At 40.9% G+C, this 14,985-nt stretch overlaps 1 protein-coding gene across 2 annotated transcripts in view; it reads left to right on the top strand.

Moving 5' to 3' along the window:
- The window catches only part of EEFSEC (eukaryotic elongation factor, selenocysteine-tRNA specific), a 315,808-nt gene that overhangs the window by 92,856 nt on the left and 207,967 nt on the right, over positions 1 to 14,985 (top strand). For both annotated transcript variants that reach the window (XM_036737959.1, XM_036737960.1), the window contains exon 2: positions 7,903 to 8,110. In XM_036737959.1, the coding sequence (XP_036593854.1) occupies positions 7,903 to 8,110 (208 nt within the window). The remainder of the gene's footprint in view (positions 1 to 7,902; positions 8,111 to 14,985) is intronic.

Raw genomic sequence — 14,985 nt, 5'->3', positions numbered from 1 at the left:
CATTCCTTTAGTTACCAACTCTTTACTAACACAAAAAGAGCTGGCACCCTGCTCTCCAGAAGCTCCCATTCTAATGGTGGAGACAACTCACTCGGGAGGTTTCAGCTGTAAGTTAAATGGGAAGGTCCTGTGATCCTTAGGGGGCAACGGCAAAGCAGATAGTCCTGCATCTTCTTTGATATCGTTTCCCCCAGTAAAATCACATTACTTCCTAATGTTGAACTATCTGACTGTACCAAGGACTTTGGTGGCAAAGACTTTCTGGAAGGAACATATGGGCCCTTTTCCTCTTTCTTTGTTATCTTTAGAGGCATAAGCCTAATAGTGATGTTGCTGGATCAGAGGATATGTAGAGCCTGGTAATTTTGGGGCAAAGCCTGTAATCATGAGTGTAACATGTTAGCTTCTTTCCCTGCCCTGTACCACCAAACAGGCCACTGCCTCCTCCCGACTTGCTCAGGGTGGCACATTCAGGTGCAACCTAATTTTCATTGACTTCTGTTCACACCAGGGGTATTTGAAATCCTGGAGTGTTTGGTGCGTGTGTGCTATGTGTCCCACCTGTCCTTTGTGCCCCCTCTGCATCCGCAGGCCTGGTTCAATGATTGTTAATCTTAGTACTGGTATTAACCCTTCCAAGGTCACTAACATTGTTCTTCGAAGGAGACGATCCAGGTATACTTAGATGTAACTTTGGGTCCTCACTTTAATAAGTCAGATATTAATAATTATCTTGGGTTTTTCCCCAACTTTTTTTTTCTTTTCATCTTTCTTTTGCAACTGCATACTTTGGCTGTTCATTTCTTATTTAGTTAAGAATAGAAGGGATAAAGGGAGAGGAACTACCATTTGGGCGGTTTTGCTACTTATGGCTCTAATAAAAGCTGAATTTGGGGATTATTTTTTCGATTTGATTTAGTGCTTTCCTGAGAAGGTAGTGTAGTGGAAACACTGACATGGAATCAGGAAACTAGATTCTTGTCCCATTTTTGCTACTAACCAATTCTGTGACAATTGACTTTAACCTTACTTTTCCTCAATTTCCTCATATGTAGAATTAGAGGATTGTTCTGGGTGATCTCTGAGGTCCCTTCCAGATCTACATCTTATAATCCTATAGCTGGGTTTCCCTTTAGCTTCCAAATTCCTATTTTTTTTTTTGCCCCTAACAGTCAGGAATTAGGTCCTATAGAAAGATGCCAGTAGGGTGCAGATAGAATGCATTGGAAGATGGCACCACTAGGGGTAGTCTAAGACAGACTCTCCTCTCTCTCCCTCTTCCTCTCTCTCCCTCTCCCTCTTCTCCCTCTCCCTTTCCTCCCTCTCCCTCTTCCCCTCTCCCTCTCCTCCCTCTCCCTCTGCCTCTCCTCCCTCTCCCTCTCCCTCTCCTCCCTCTCCCTCTCCTCTCTCTCCCTCTCCTCTCTCTCCCTCTCCTCTCTCTCCCTCTCCTCTCTCTTCCTCTCTCTCTTCCTCTCTCCCTCCCTCTCTCTCTCCCTCTCTCCCTCCCTTTCTCCCTCTCCTCTCTCCCCCCCTCTCTCTCCCTTTCCTCTCTTCTCTCCCAGATCTAGTCTAGCCCTACAGGTCTGGTGAAAACCTCATATATATCTATGAGAATAAGAAAGGTAAAGCAGTAATAGCAGTTGAGCTTTGTCTTCCATTGTAATGTGCACGCTCCTCATGACATTTACTAATAGATAATTCAAAGTTCAGAGCCTCCATCAAGCTGGCAGGAGGGGCTATCTACATACTTCAGATTGTGTGGACAATCTACACACTTAAGCATCGCTGTGTAGAAAGTGGGATATTGTCCATTAAGTGCTGGGTCAGCCAGGAGACTGGGCAATGGCCAGGTGAATGTTATGCTCCTGAGCTTTTAGTTGGGGAGAAATGTTTCATAGAAACACGTTTGAATCCTTTCATATAATTGAAGTGATGCCTCTTTATTCAGTCAGCTGCTGACTTTCCAACTTCCCGCAAACAGAAAGAGTCCAGGCACCCTTTTCTTCATGCCTGCTGAACACTGATTTCCTGACTCCTTTTGGTGCCTGTTTAGAGTAGGTTTCAGATCAGCATTCTTTTCCCATTTATGCCCTGTTTTTACATCATATTCAACTGTGCTGCTTTTGAAAGTGTGAATGACTAACCAACAGGAAGAGTTAAAGGAAGCAGTGAAAACATTTTAATGTATTTCTGTTTTGGTGGCCATCTGTCTAGAGATGTTCACAGTAGTCTGATGTGTCTCACTGGTCAGATTTAAATGGATAATTAGCAATGTACAGTTTTCTTTAGTTAACGTCTATTGGTACTAGATACAGAACACTAGTTTAAATGCTTGAGGAGCATATTTCAGAAGTTAGTCAAATTAACCATCAATCCTTGGCAGTCAGGAGATTCTAGTCTAAGATGACTGAAAAGGCAACACAAAAATAAATATACACATTTAGATCTTGGGGAATTACTCTGCATTTTCGAATACCTTGCTGTCTCACAAGGTTGAAAATGCCAAAAAGATTTTGTATTAATGGGAAACATGTATTTTAACTATAGTTAATAACAAAAAACCATTTCTTCCAATTTTTTTTTTTTTGGTAAATAATGCATGCAGCGTCCTCCCTCACTGCTACGGATGAGCTGTAGATTTGAGTCGAATATCGCCCTGTCCAAAATCATTTCAGGTTTGAAGTTCTTTAAAAAGAGTCCAAAGTTTTAATGTTTGATGTCTCAAAAACTGCTTAAACGAACTTTTTTCGAGCAACAAAAGGAAACTTGGATATTCACAGATAAATTGTCATACTTAAGGATCTACCAAAATTTGGCCCTTGTACATTTCTTTTTATTTTGGATATGATTGAGATACAGAACTCACAGAATTGGGGATTTACAACTTTAAAAAAGTACGGGGGAAACTTTAACCCTGTGATAATGATCCTGCTATATCTTTAAAGGATTCTGTAGTCAATACGACGAGATGAAAAATTCTGATAGGTTGAAAAATATAGAAGGTCATTTGTAACTCTTAATTTTTTTGTACTGCATTTCCCACCCACTCACTCACCCATGCTCTCTAGTTTAAGAATGATTTCCTACTCTGAGTTCGTGGGAATTAGGAAAGAGACTGTCTATTCATTTGGTGGAAATACTAGGGATTTGAAAGAAAAGAGAAGGGGACACTTGTGTCATTTCCTTGTTCCTCTGATCAAAAGTTTGGTGAAAAAAATAGATGAACTGAGAGCAGAAAGCAGCCTGTGGTTCACTGGAGTTGACCCGAAGTTTCCAGTTGTGTTCCAGTTTTAGGGACCGTTTTGTTAAGTCATGGTGACCTTTGGTTCTCTTAGAAGTCATTGAGCAATGGCGCTACAGGGGATTAGCTTTAGAATGCCATCTTTTTGGAGCAAAGATATGTGTTATCCCTAATGAATGTTGCTTGTAGATAACTTGATAAGGTTGAAAGTGCAATCCTGTAACTGTTCCTGAGTGCTTGGGTATATTAGCACTTATCTTCGTTTGTCTGTCAATCAGTTCTATTTCTTAAGCTTACGATCCCAACAGGAATAAGATGTAAGGTCCTTTAAGTATATTAAGTACATGAGTCATTCCCTTTGAGCCAACAGGAGAAGGCTGGGCACCACTAGTTAGTTTTATGTACAAATGAGAAAATGTAATGGTAGGGAAAAGAAGCTGATTTTAAGTGAGTAAAGACTACTCTGTTTTTTAACAGGCCTAATTTGTGTCAAATTGTTTTCAATGGAGCCTATTTCAAATTGTCAGCTCATTATATTATAGATGGTAAAACTGATACTAGTGGCTGCTGGTAAGTAGTACTTGTCAGCCCTGGAAAGTCTGGGCATCTTGGCATCTTGACTCTATTCTTCCCCATATAGAACGTCTTTGCCTCGCTTCAGATATTACTTCCCTTTTGAATTTATTCATGAAAGAAATAAGAAGTGGAGGAGCTTTAAAAAGGTCCTCTACATTCCAGGCCGAAGTTAGTGAAGCTGGAAGGCCAGACCATCCCTAGCGCTGGTTTGTGTTGGTCCGAGGACATGGAATATTTAAGCAATTAAATAAACCATCTCCTTGAGGCTGAGTTGGCAGCCACCTTCAAGTCCTGATGGTTAAACCCGAGGTGCGTTGAGCATGGACTGTAGGCAAATTGAGGCTTAATATATGATGATTCTCTGAATGGAGTGGGGTACAGGAATTTGTTGGTATTTGCTCAACTGCCATGGACATATAAATTGTTTTTTTCTTGTTGCTGTTTTTAAAGCAATGAGGTAAGAATATGATAAAACTTTGTTTATTTGGTCTCTTCAGGAAATGTGGTGTTCTCTCTAGGTGAATTTTCCAGTTAACCTTACTAATTAAAATGCTGAAACTTTTGTTTTGGTGGAAAATTTTCTAAAATGTTTTGCATACTTCCCTGCCTTTTTTAGCAAGCTCTGCTAAACATAGCTTAACCTTTTTGTTGGTGATTCATTTTCATTATGAACATTGTAAGGTCATTTAGAAGGTCTCATACTTTGAGGAATATTTGCCCCTATGCTAAATGAGCACATATTTCTTGCTTTTATAGTTCTTGTGTCTGTGTTATGTCATTTTCCCGTGTTCCTCCTTTCTCCCTGCTGTCAGTACCTTCCTTCTCTCTGATTGGATGCAGACAGTGTGCCCTGTGCTGTGAAAGCAGCTCACTAAGCTTGTGAGAATACTCACCTCTTACACATCTTGTGGGGAAAGCTTGGTAGTAACGTGCTTTTCTCTTTGTAGGTGGGCCAGTGAACGTCTGAACTGAATTGAGAGCATGCCTTCCAAGAGCATCCATTAGGGGCCTCGGCCTCGGCTGTGAGGAGTGCTTGCGCTCTTTAGAACCTCACTTCCCTCATTGGCAAAATGGGGATAAGACCAACTATCTTGGTCACCTATGGTTCTGTTGTTGCAGTCATATGAGGCCATATAAGAGAGACTGCTTTCAAAGCTAATGAATGTTATGAGTATAATTATAATAATAATTATCTTGTGGCTCCTCAAAGGACTTTTTTACTTATTTCAGGTTCTTGGCTGTTATTTCCTTTTTATTGATGAGGAAGCAGATTTAGAAGTGGCTTGCATAATTAGTTGACTGAGCCAGAACCTAATCCCAGGTCCTCTGACTTGGTCACCCTCCCCCCACCCCCCCACTGGTTTTTCTTCTACTGCGATTTGATCCTTCTTAGCTTTTATAACCTATACCTGCAGTCTCGTGCAAAAAAAGAAAGTGCTGTTCTTTGTGTATGACTATAATAAACTTTGGCCTAATTGGCAGGACACGTGCTTCACAGCAGGGTACAAGGGAAAGGGCACTGAACTTGGAGGCAGAAGATTTGGATTGGAGTCCTATTTTGGTCACTTTCTAGCTGTTTGTGTATTGGTCAGTCACTTAACTTCTATGAGATGGTTTTCTCATTTTAAAATGGCTGTTACGAATAAATGCAAGATGCTGTCATTACTGCATTGTTTTTGCAGTGGTTGGGGGTAGGTAGCACAGAGCCATCTATACGCTTGTCCTTTGTAACCAATAGTACATGTTTATAATGTGAAGGGGGAGGTTGAAGTCTTTGGCCCTAAATCTGAGTTATGCTAACTAGCCATTAGGGAAGTTAAATCCATGGCTCAACCCTCAGCACATTTCTGGAACCTACACAGCTAATTGATCACAAGGTAAACCTGCCAAGCAACCACCATTTAGCAATTCTTTCAAGCTCTGTAACTCAATCTATTTCTTTTTTTCCTACTCCTTACTCTAAAATACAGATATGGAATCAGCTTGGTATTGGGAACTCTTGGGTGAGGAAACCACCTTTACTCGTGCAAGTCTGCACCTTCTCAAAAACTTACTGTCTCCAAGAGGTGTCTAGAGCACTGAGACACTAAGGGAATTCCATCAAGGCAAAGAAATCATGTGTCAGGGGTGGTGTTTGAACCTAGGCCTTCTTGCAAATAGAGTCATTAGGGATAGGTGACAGATTGGTCAGTTGAATGCAAATCTCAGCGTCATTTATTTTTTATTCATTTTCCTTTTTATAGCAAATCTTAAATTCTATCTTGGACCAGTACTTGCTGGCCAAAGAAGCCATATCACCGCCAGATTCAAAAGGGCACATGAAAAGAGAAAACAGGCTGCTCTCAAATATAGGAGACTTAGATGAGTAGCTCTTTTTTTCCTTTTCTTGTCTCTTGACAAGACAAAACATGTTGGTATTTCAAGCACTTGATTTTTCTTTTTAAACTTCCTGGAGATTTTCCATCTGCAGAATGGACTGATCATGGTAATTTTGAGTCTCTGCTATCAAGCATATGGAGAAAAGCACTTTGGAGTTAGAAGAGCTAGGTTCATGTTTAGCCTCTGATAGCTATATTACTCTGGGTAATTCGGGTGACCTCTGAGCCTCAGGTTTTCTCATTTATATATAATGGAAGAAAATAACACCTTCTTCTACCTACTTCACAGTTTTGTTGAGGCATCCTTCATCTTTGTACATTGTTAAGTGCTAGGTAAATGAAGCGTTATTATTGTTATTACTGTTCCTGCTGCCTCCACCGCCGCCACCACCACCAGCACCACCGCCACCAGCACCATCACCGCTGCCGCTGCCACACACCAATACCAATACCAGCTTGCTACAGGTGTTATGAAGATGACTGAATCATTTAAATGTTTTGTAAGAAGACAAAATATTGATGATTATTCTATGTGAAAATGTTCCTACATGTCCTCTAGGTCACATTAAGGCAGAGATAGCCAAGATTATCTCTTCTAGGAGCTACCTTTGTGGCCCCAGAATCTTAAAGTACATATTTCTAATTCTTTTTTTTTTTTTAACTAAAGTACATATTCCTAATGGGGTGTTCTGCTGTATTTCTGGCTTGCAGCTGTCCCAGGTTCATTTGCTTCAGTATTGTTGGGAAAGTACAGGGACACGGGGCCCGTGGCCAAGTAGCTTGTCCTGTCCTTCCCAGGGAGAGGAAGCATGACAGTGGGAAGAAAGCTGCTCTTGAAGCCAGGAACACCTGTGTTCACCCAGCATCCTGGACACACAGGGACGGACTTCTTTGACTTGATGATAGTCACTTAGCTTCTCGGTGCAGACCTGAGCTACTAAAGGGAATTTCCTTCTCCAGTAGTTCCCTGAGCTAGTGACCTCACAGGACTAGTTCTCTTTAACACTTGGGGAGAAAGCCTATAAACTACTATGCCACCATAGTGCCTGTGTGTTAGAGGAAAAAAATATCTGTCCTTTGTGTGTTGTGTCCAAGCCCCCCACCCCCTGCTTGTTGTTGCCCAAGTTCCCTGGCTACAACCTTTTATTTTTCTTATTGTGCCTTATTGACCTAGTTGATACAGTAATTGACCTGGTCAGTCATAGCCTTTATCGGTTTTCATCCACCTTTTGTATATTGGAAATGGATTTTCAAGATCTAATGCTGTGGATTGATTCTTTGTTTGTCCTGTCCTTGGCTATAATTTTTAGACATCTCCCTAAGTTATCTGGAATCTAGTCTTGAAAGTTTTGAAACGCTATGGTAGAAATGTATTTTATTTTTATATTTATTCTGAGGCAACAAAGACCCTCAATCATAGATCTTATACATCATAGATCACATCATAGAGCTGAAGGGACCTGAGAGGTTATTTGTGTAACCCATGCATATGACAGACGAGGAAGCAGGCCTTGGGAAGTGAAGGGGCTTTCCTAAGGTCCTACAGATAGTTTAGTAGTAAGAATTTGAATCTAGGTCTTTGGGCTCTGAATCTAGTGCTCTTTCCACTGTACTACACTGCTTCCCGGGCTACGACATATCAGATAACTTGCTAGGAAGTTCAGTCCTCTGTTTTCATTCATCTAACCTTGTATTTTCTTTCTCTAGGAGCCCAGATCATTGATCTGATGATGCTAGTTATCGATGTGACCAAAGGGATGCAGACTCAGTCAGCAGAATGTTTGGTGATTGGGCAGATTGCTTGTCAGAAGCTGATTGTGGTACTGAACAAGATAGACCTCCTAGCAGAAGAGAAGAGACAGGCGGCTATTGACAAGATGACCAAGAAAATGCAGAAGACACTAGAGGACACAAAGTAGGTTTGCCAAGAGCAGGCTAATAATCATTCATATGATAATAGTTGAATAGAAATAGAATTAATCCTATTCGTTGGACTGACCGGGGCATCTAACCTCATGTAGGATGTTGCTGGAGAGAGAGAGAGAGAGAGAGAGAGAGAGAGAGAGAGAGAGAGAGTGAGTGTGTGTGTGTGTGTGTGTGTGTGCATGTGTAAGAATGGAAGACTCGAATGACTGGTGTTAGAGCCCTCTCAGCACATAGTTCTCACCAGAATGTTGCCCTTCATTTCTTAAAATTTCCAAAAAATTAAAGCTAAAATTTTGAAGACTTCTGTGTCAGATGCTGACTCATTGTGAATTTGAATTTAGTTCGAAGGTTCAATGTGGTGAAGTGGAAGAAACGCAGGCAAAGGAGACATGGTTCCAGTTTGCTAAGTTGTTGTTGCCCAGGGCTGCACTGAAATATTTCCCAGCCTCACTGGGAAAAAATTGTATACACAGCACAGGTTTAATCTGCATTATTGGCATTTTATCCATCACTTAAGTCTAGACAACCCACAAAACAGTAAGTCAAGTCCTGATTTGTGAAGTTTGCCCATTTCTGAAGTGTAAGTGCCCACACTGAAAATTTAACAGTCAGCTTGCAGGTTTGCCCTGGCTCTGCAAACTCTAGCACACCCTTTGTTGTGACTCTAGGCAGCCCCCTCTGGGATTCACCTTCTCTTTTTAAAAGTTTTTTGTTTTTTTTCTATTTATCTATCTATCTATTTATTTAATATCTTTAGTTTTCAGCATTGATTTCCACAAGAGTTTGAATTACAAATTTTCTCCCCATTTCTACCCTGCCCCCCCACTCCAAGATGGCATATATTGTGATTGCCCTGTTCCCCAGTCAGCCCTCCCTTCTGTCACCCCACTCCCCCCCATTCCCTTTTCCCTTACTTTCTTGTAGGGCAAGATAGGTTTCTATGCCCCATTGCTTGTATATCTTATTTCACCTTCTCTTTTTATTAAAGGCACTAGGACTATGTGATCTCTAGGCTTCTTTAGCTCTAAAACACATTTTCTGTGCTAAATGATTTCTTCTTTAAGAGAGCCAAAAGCTGATTGGAGATTTTTCCCAACAGTTAAGATCAGAAGGGGTTGGCTAAAATGGAAGATAGGAAAAGAGAGATTTTACACAGTTCAGAAAAAAAAAAAAAGGAATACTCAGTAGTAATAGATTAGACTATTAAAGGTGATGGAACTTCCATGGTAGGAACAGGATGTAAAGCCACCTCATTGAACAAATAGCTTCAGGAATGACTTGCTCTGATGTTGTCAGGACAGTGCCCTTGTTCAGCTGCACAATGTCGGAAAACCTTCACTGTTTTATCATTTTCTGTGATCCTTTTTGGACCAGTCCCTTTTGATCAATACTAAATAGCGGTCACAGAGAGGTAGCGAGGCCTTCTCTACTCTGTGCAGCATCAAGACAATATCCTGCCATTTCTGCTTCTCCTTCGAACCTGTCTGTGGAGGGCAAACAAGTATGAAGTGTTTTTGTTTCTCCTGTCATAAAGATTGATAGGCCTTCCCATTGGTGATTTTTTTTTTCAGAGCCAACACCTGCAGCTCTGTCTGAAAACCCTCAAGTTAGTTAAATTAAAACTCTGGCTCTGTGATTGCTCCAAATGTGTCATAAAAGATTTCCTAGCCCTGTCTTTTGTTAGCAAAATTCATCAATCTGATAAAATCGACACATTTAGATAAATGTTGCATAAGAATTCAGACTTTGTTATTCCCAACGGAAGTGGATATGAGACTGTAAAAATGGAGATAAAAAATTATGTCTTCTCTTTAGTGAGTTATTTGATCTCCCTGCAGTTTTATTTACTTGTCAGAAAGGGGTGGAACAGAGCCTTTCAACTTCTACTTAAAAATCACAATATAGCTTCAGTGTCACATCCTATAAATGGGGCAAAGAAATGGGGTGTGTGAAGTGTTATGTGAGTAAGATTAATTTAATAAGTTAATTTTTAAAAATTTTGGCATATTTTCCTTCCATGTTAATAATTATTTATTTTTTTTATTCATTCAGAATGGTGGCACACGGATCGCATCTTATAACTGAGCATAAACATAAGAGAAATTGCCCTTTTGAATTGCCTAGTTCTATGTCTAAAGCCTTTTTCTTCCCCTACTGAGACAAGCCTAGTAAGAGGAAAAAAAGATCATTGTCCATCAATCTCTGTGAGAACTTAGACAATGAAATGATATATTAACTAATGGAACCTTTTTACTTGTAAAGAATTATCTGAAATGTTAATTGTTTTCATGCTGTTATCCTGTTCTTATCCTTTAAAATACTCTAAATAATTCTTTCGTTTCTGATGTTCTTCCCATTTAAGTCCTTTTATAAATTGTCATCCACATTTCAGAAAAAGTATGCCCCCCCCCCCAACATGCACTGGCTGATAAAAAGCTGCAAAATGGCAAAGACTAAAAGCCTTTCTTCCCTCTTAAGCTCTTCCATGTACTTGGATATTTCCTCTCAGTGCCCTTCGGCACCCCTGTTTTGAAAGTCTCCTTTCTTTTTCCATTCTCTAGCCTTGAGCTGCCTGACCCTTTCATACATGTATTCCTGTTTGCATTTCCACCCCCCCCCCACCCCGCCCACCGTCTACCAGGTTGTAACCCCTTGTATAACCCAGCTCCAGTCTCACCACCTCCATTATGGCTTCCATGATTAATTCCTTTTCACTTTGATCACTTTAATCTGTGTCACTTCCCAAGTCCTGACAGTCTTGCTAACATCCTTCCTCTCCATCCTACCACCTTTGTTCCAGCCCTCAGTAATCAGTCAGTCAGCATTTATTAAGTACTTACTATGTGCTAGTCACTATACTAAGCTGAACTCTTGCAGTAATAGACTCAATCAGTGAACAGGTATGTGAGCAAACTGGGCTCTCTGCCTCTATCTTCTGTTCTCTCCGTTCTCCTCAACCCTCCACACAGCCCAAGAGTTAATACTCAGAAGGCGTGTGTGTCATCTTCGTCTCCTGCTCAGAAATCTCCAGGAGCTCCTTCTTGCTAGTAAGACTCTTTGGGGGCATTTGAAAGCCTCTCCCGACATGACATCCTTAGTACTTAGTGCACATGATGCCCCTTGTGCAGTCTGCAGTCTGGCTCTTGCCTCTAGATGCCCTCTGCCTCTTAAAACCCCTGATTTCCTTGCCAGTTCAGCTAAAAGCCTCTTCCTATATGAGGCCTTTCTTGATGCCACCCATAATTACCTTGGATCTACTTGTTTCTCCTGATGAATACGAGCTGTTTGAGGCAGCAGCTGTTTGGTTTTTGTTTATGTCACCAGTGTCCAGCACAGTGACTGGCACGTAGTAAGTTAATACCTGCTCCATCTGTTTGTTGATACAACACTTAAAGACACGGCCTGTATCATTTTTATTTGCACTTAGTGATAGGTTTCTTTTAAATGGCTTTTCATTGCCTTTATGTACAATATTCTTGTCTAGTTGACCAAACCGTGAGGTCTAGGGAGGAAAGGACTATGCCTGAGGAGCAAACGTTGACATTGTCTCTATCGAATTAATTCCTCCCTGGATTGTTATGCCTAATGTTGTGTTTTTATGGCATCAGTTAACAGCATTAAGCAGAGCATGCCTATGCTCTAAATAAATGATTACATGGGTTAACCGTGAGCTTAATCCTACTGTGTTAATAACAGTTTTAGACTACAGTTCCCTAATACTCACATCTCCGGTGTAGTGATGAACTCTGGGCTCATTCCCTGACCTGTGCAGTTGATGGCATAAAGCAAAGTCATTTGGGGCACTGAATAAGCTGTTCTTCTGCTCTTCCTTTCCTAAGCTCCAAGTTCACAGTTTCTGCTTGGGAGTGATGATATTCTCTTTTAAGAGTACTTCTGAAGATAGAGTTTACAGTCTGGGGGAGTGGGATAAAGTCTATGACATCTATACAAATAACTAATACAAAATAGGTTATTATTAATAGATCACATAGGAGAGCATTAAGCTGTGTCCTTCAAGATTAATTTTATCTTTATAACCTCAATGCCTGTCCATGGTGCCTTGAATACTGTAGTTACTTTACAAATGTTTGTTGAATTTGAGGAGTGAGAAGTTATTACTAGGTTGAGGGGATTGTAATCATGGAAGTATCATGGAGAGGGTGATACCTGAATTGGGCTTTGAAAAGAAGAGTGGATTTTGGTATCTGGAGCATTTGAGGGTGGGATGGGATGGGATGGGATGGGATGGTGTGAACAAAGGTACAGAGGTGAGAAGTAGGTGAGGGGTTTTTTGTCTTTGTTTTGTGGGGTTTGGAGGAACCCTAAAGGATAACAGATTAAATTGGGTATATAGGAGTAAGATATTGGGGAGGATGACGCGTGTAAACTTTAAAAATAGCAAAATTAGCTGCGAATTTTAAAGACTAGCTTTCCATGCTTAGTAAAATGATTATGCAAATTGAGGGGCAAAGGAAGCAAACATGAGCAGTGAGGGAACGGCGGCGCTCTCAGGCCTTGCTTCTCAGGCTAGTTATCATGGCTAAGCATAATGGATTATTTCTGTCACTTGAAAAGTTTTTCTCTGCCTCCTACTTCAGGGGTTGGTTTTTCCTTCTGCTCAATTCCTTGAAAACTGATCTGAGGAAGGAAAGGATGGCTTGAATGCTTACTAAGCTTTTTTGACCACTGTTCGCATACCGTGACGTACTGTAGCACAGGGGGCGCTCTTGAGGTAGTTGGGTGATGGCAAAGGGAGGGATGAACCCACCCATTATCCGGCTCATGCTGGCTTTGATGCCCCGGGCACTTACCATCCACGTTTTTATGATGTATCTGGTTGGGGCCTTTCATGCTTCTTACAACCCAGAAATGGATCAGAAAGCAGAAAATCAGCCCAAAGGGAAAAAATACCCAGCCTCAGCATAAACTCCAGTTCCTTTTTCACGCTAGTCTTCCTCTCTGCTTGCTGGAGGCCAGACTGCCACGGTGCGCTTGTGTGTGCTCGAGGTGTAGCGAGGCATGTTTCTCGCAGGGCCTGGCAGTCCTATGAAGGCTGCCTCCGGCTCCCACCAGGACATATGATGCCTTTTGAAAGAATCAGGCACCTGGTTCAACATTAGTTTATGTTTTATTACAATATACTGCCCAAAAGTGTTTGGATAAAAATAATTGAATTTCCGAAAGCTTTATGGTTAATTGTTGGAATTCTCAGTGCACATTTTTATCCTCCTTTGTCCCCCAGAGCCCCAGGCATAGGGCCCATAAACAGAGCAAATGCCTTGTATACTGTATTAGTACTTGATAATTTCTATAGAAGGAACAAACTAGATCAAAAGTCTTCTTTTTTCACCAGGAATACACATGTTCTCATGTTCTTTTCCTTTTCTCTTTCCCTTTTTCCTTGTTTCTTTTTCTGCCTGGCTATTTCATTCCATCTCTCTCCTTTTTATTTTCCCCTTTTCCCTTTATTGTATCCCCTTCTTAGAGTTTTAGCATTTAGAGCTAGAAGGGACCTTAGAGATCTAATCCAATTCTTTCATTTTACAGAGAAAGAAACTGAGGGTCAGAGAAGGTAAGTGACTTTGTAAGGGCACAAACTGCCTTTTGACTCTGTTTGGTATCTCCAGAGCTTGGCACAGTGCCTGGTACATAGTAGGTGCTTAATAAATGTTTACTGATTGATTCAACTTAATAATTGGCAAAGCTGGATTCCAGACCCAAGTCCTTTGATCCCAAATCTAGTACTTTTTCCATGACACCTATCCTAGCTCTCAAAACACTTTTTAATCTAGTAGAAAAGATCAAACACACTGTGAAAAAGTAGATAACAAAATATCTAAAGCATCAATAGAAGAATTTTCCTTAGATAATACACTCTAAATGGCCAGTTGAATATAATTCAGTCAGTTGATCAAGCATTTGTTAAGTGCCTACTGTGTGCTGTGCCTGGGAATACATATGCAGTAAGTGAAACAGCCCTGTGCTCAGGCAGTTGAAAATATGGAATTGGGTCTTGGGTGAAAGATTAGTCAGGGGTGAAGATTTGTGTGGTGGTGATAGTGAAAGCCTTTAAGGATCTTCTAAGGGAGAGGTTTTAGATAGAGAAGAAAGGAGAGCCAAGGAAGGAGAGCCAATGCCTGTACTGAGACAACTGGATGAGAAACAAGGACCAATGAAAGAGTCATAAGGAATAGCAGCAGGAGGAGGATCATATTGGTGATCATCAAATTGACTACAATTTAATTCAACAAATAAAGGTTTATTAAACACCTGCGGTATGTGTAAGGTCAGTGACAAAAATGAAAAAAGTCTCTACTTGAAGGAGCTCATGTTTTAACGTGTGTGTGTGTGTGTGTATGTGTTCGTGTTCATACCATGCACCCTGTTAAGTATATACAAAGTGATTTGAGGAAGGAAAAAGCATTAATAGCTGAGAGCATCAGAAAACCTTCTGCATTGGATATGTGCTTGAGGTAAGCCTTGAGGAAACCTCTGGATACTAAGATGTGGAGGTGAGATGAGAGGATATTTCAGTCCTGGAGAATGGCCTGTACAAAAGCCAGAGGCTGGAGATGGAATGGGGGTGGGCTAGGGAGTACATAAAGGGAGCTAATGTGAAATAAGGCTCAAAAGGTGGATAGGAGCCCAGATATGGTAGTGCTTTAAATGCCAGGTGAAGGAGTTTGTATTTTATCTTAGGGGACAATAGAGAGCCAATAAATATTTTTGAGTAGAGGAGTGACATATCTGTGTTTTAGGAATGCTAATTTGGAAGCTTTGTGAAAGATTCCTTGAAGAAGAGGGATACTGGAAGGAAGAAGATCAGTTAGGAAATTATTGCAGTTGTCTGGCTGAAAGGTTAAG

This window comes from Trichosurus vulpecula, chromosome 9 (genome assembly GCF_011100635.1).
Source record: "Trichosurus vulpecula isolate mTriVul1 chromosome 9, mTriVul1.pri, whole genome shotgun sequence".
Classification (NCBI taxonomy): Eukaryota; Metazoa; Chordata; class Mammalia; order Diprotodontia; family Phalangeridae; genus Trichosurus; species Trichosurus vulpecula.
The sequence above is the reverse complement of the archived record's forward strand: the minus strand, read 5'-3'. Positions and strand labels throughout refer to the sequence as shown.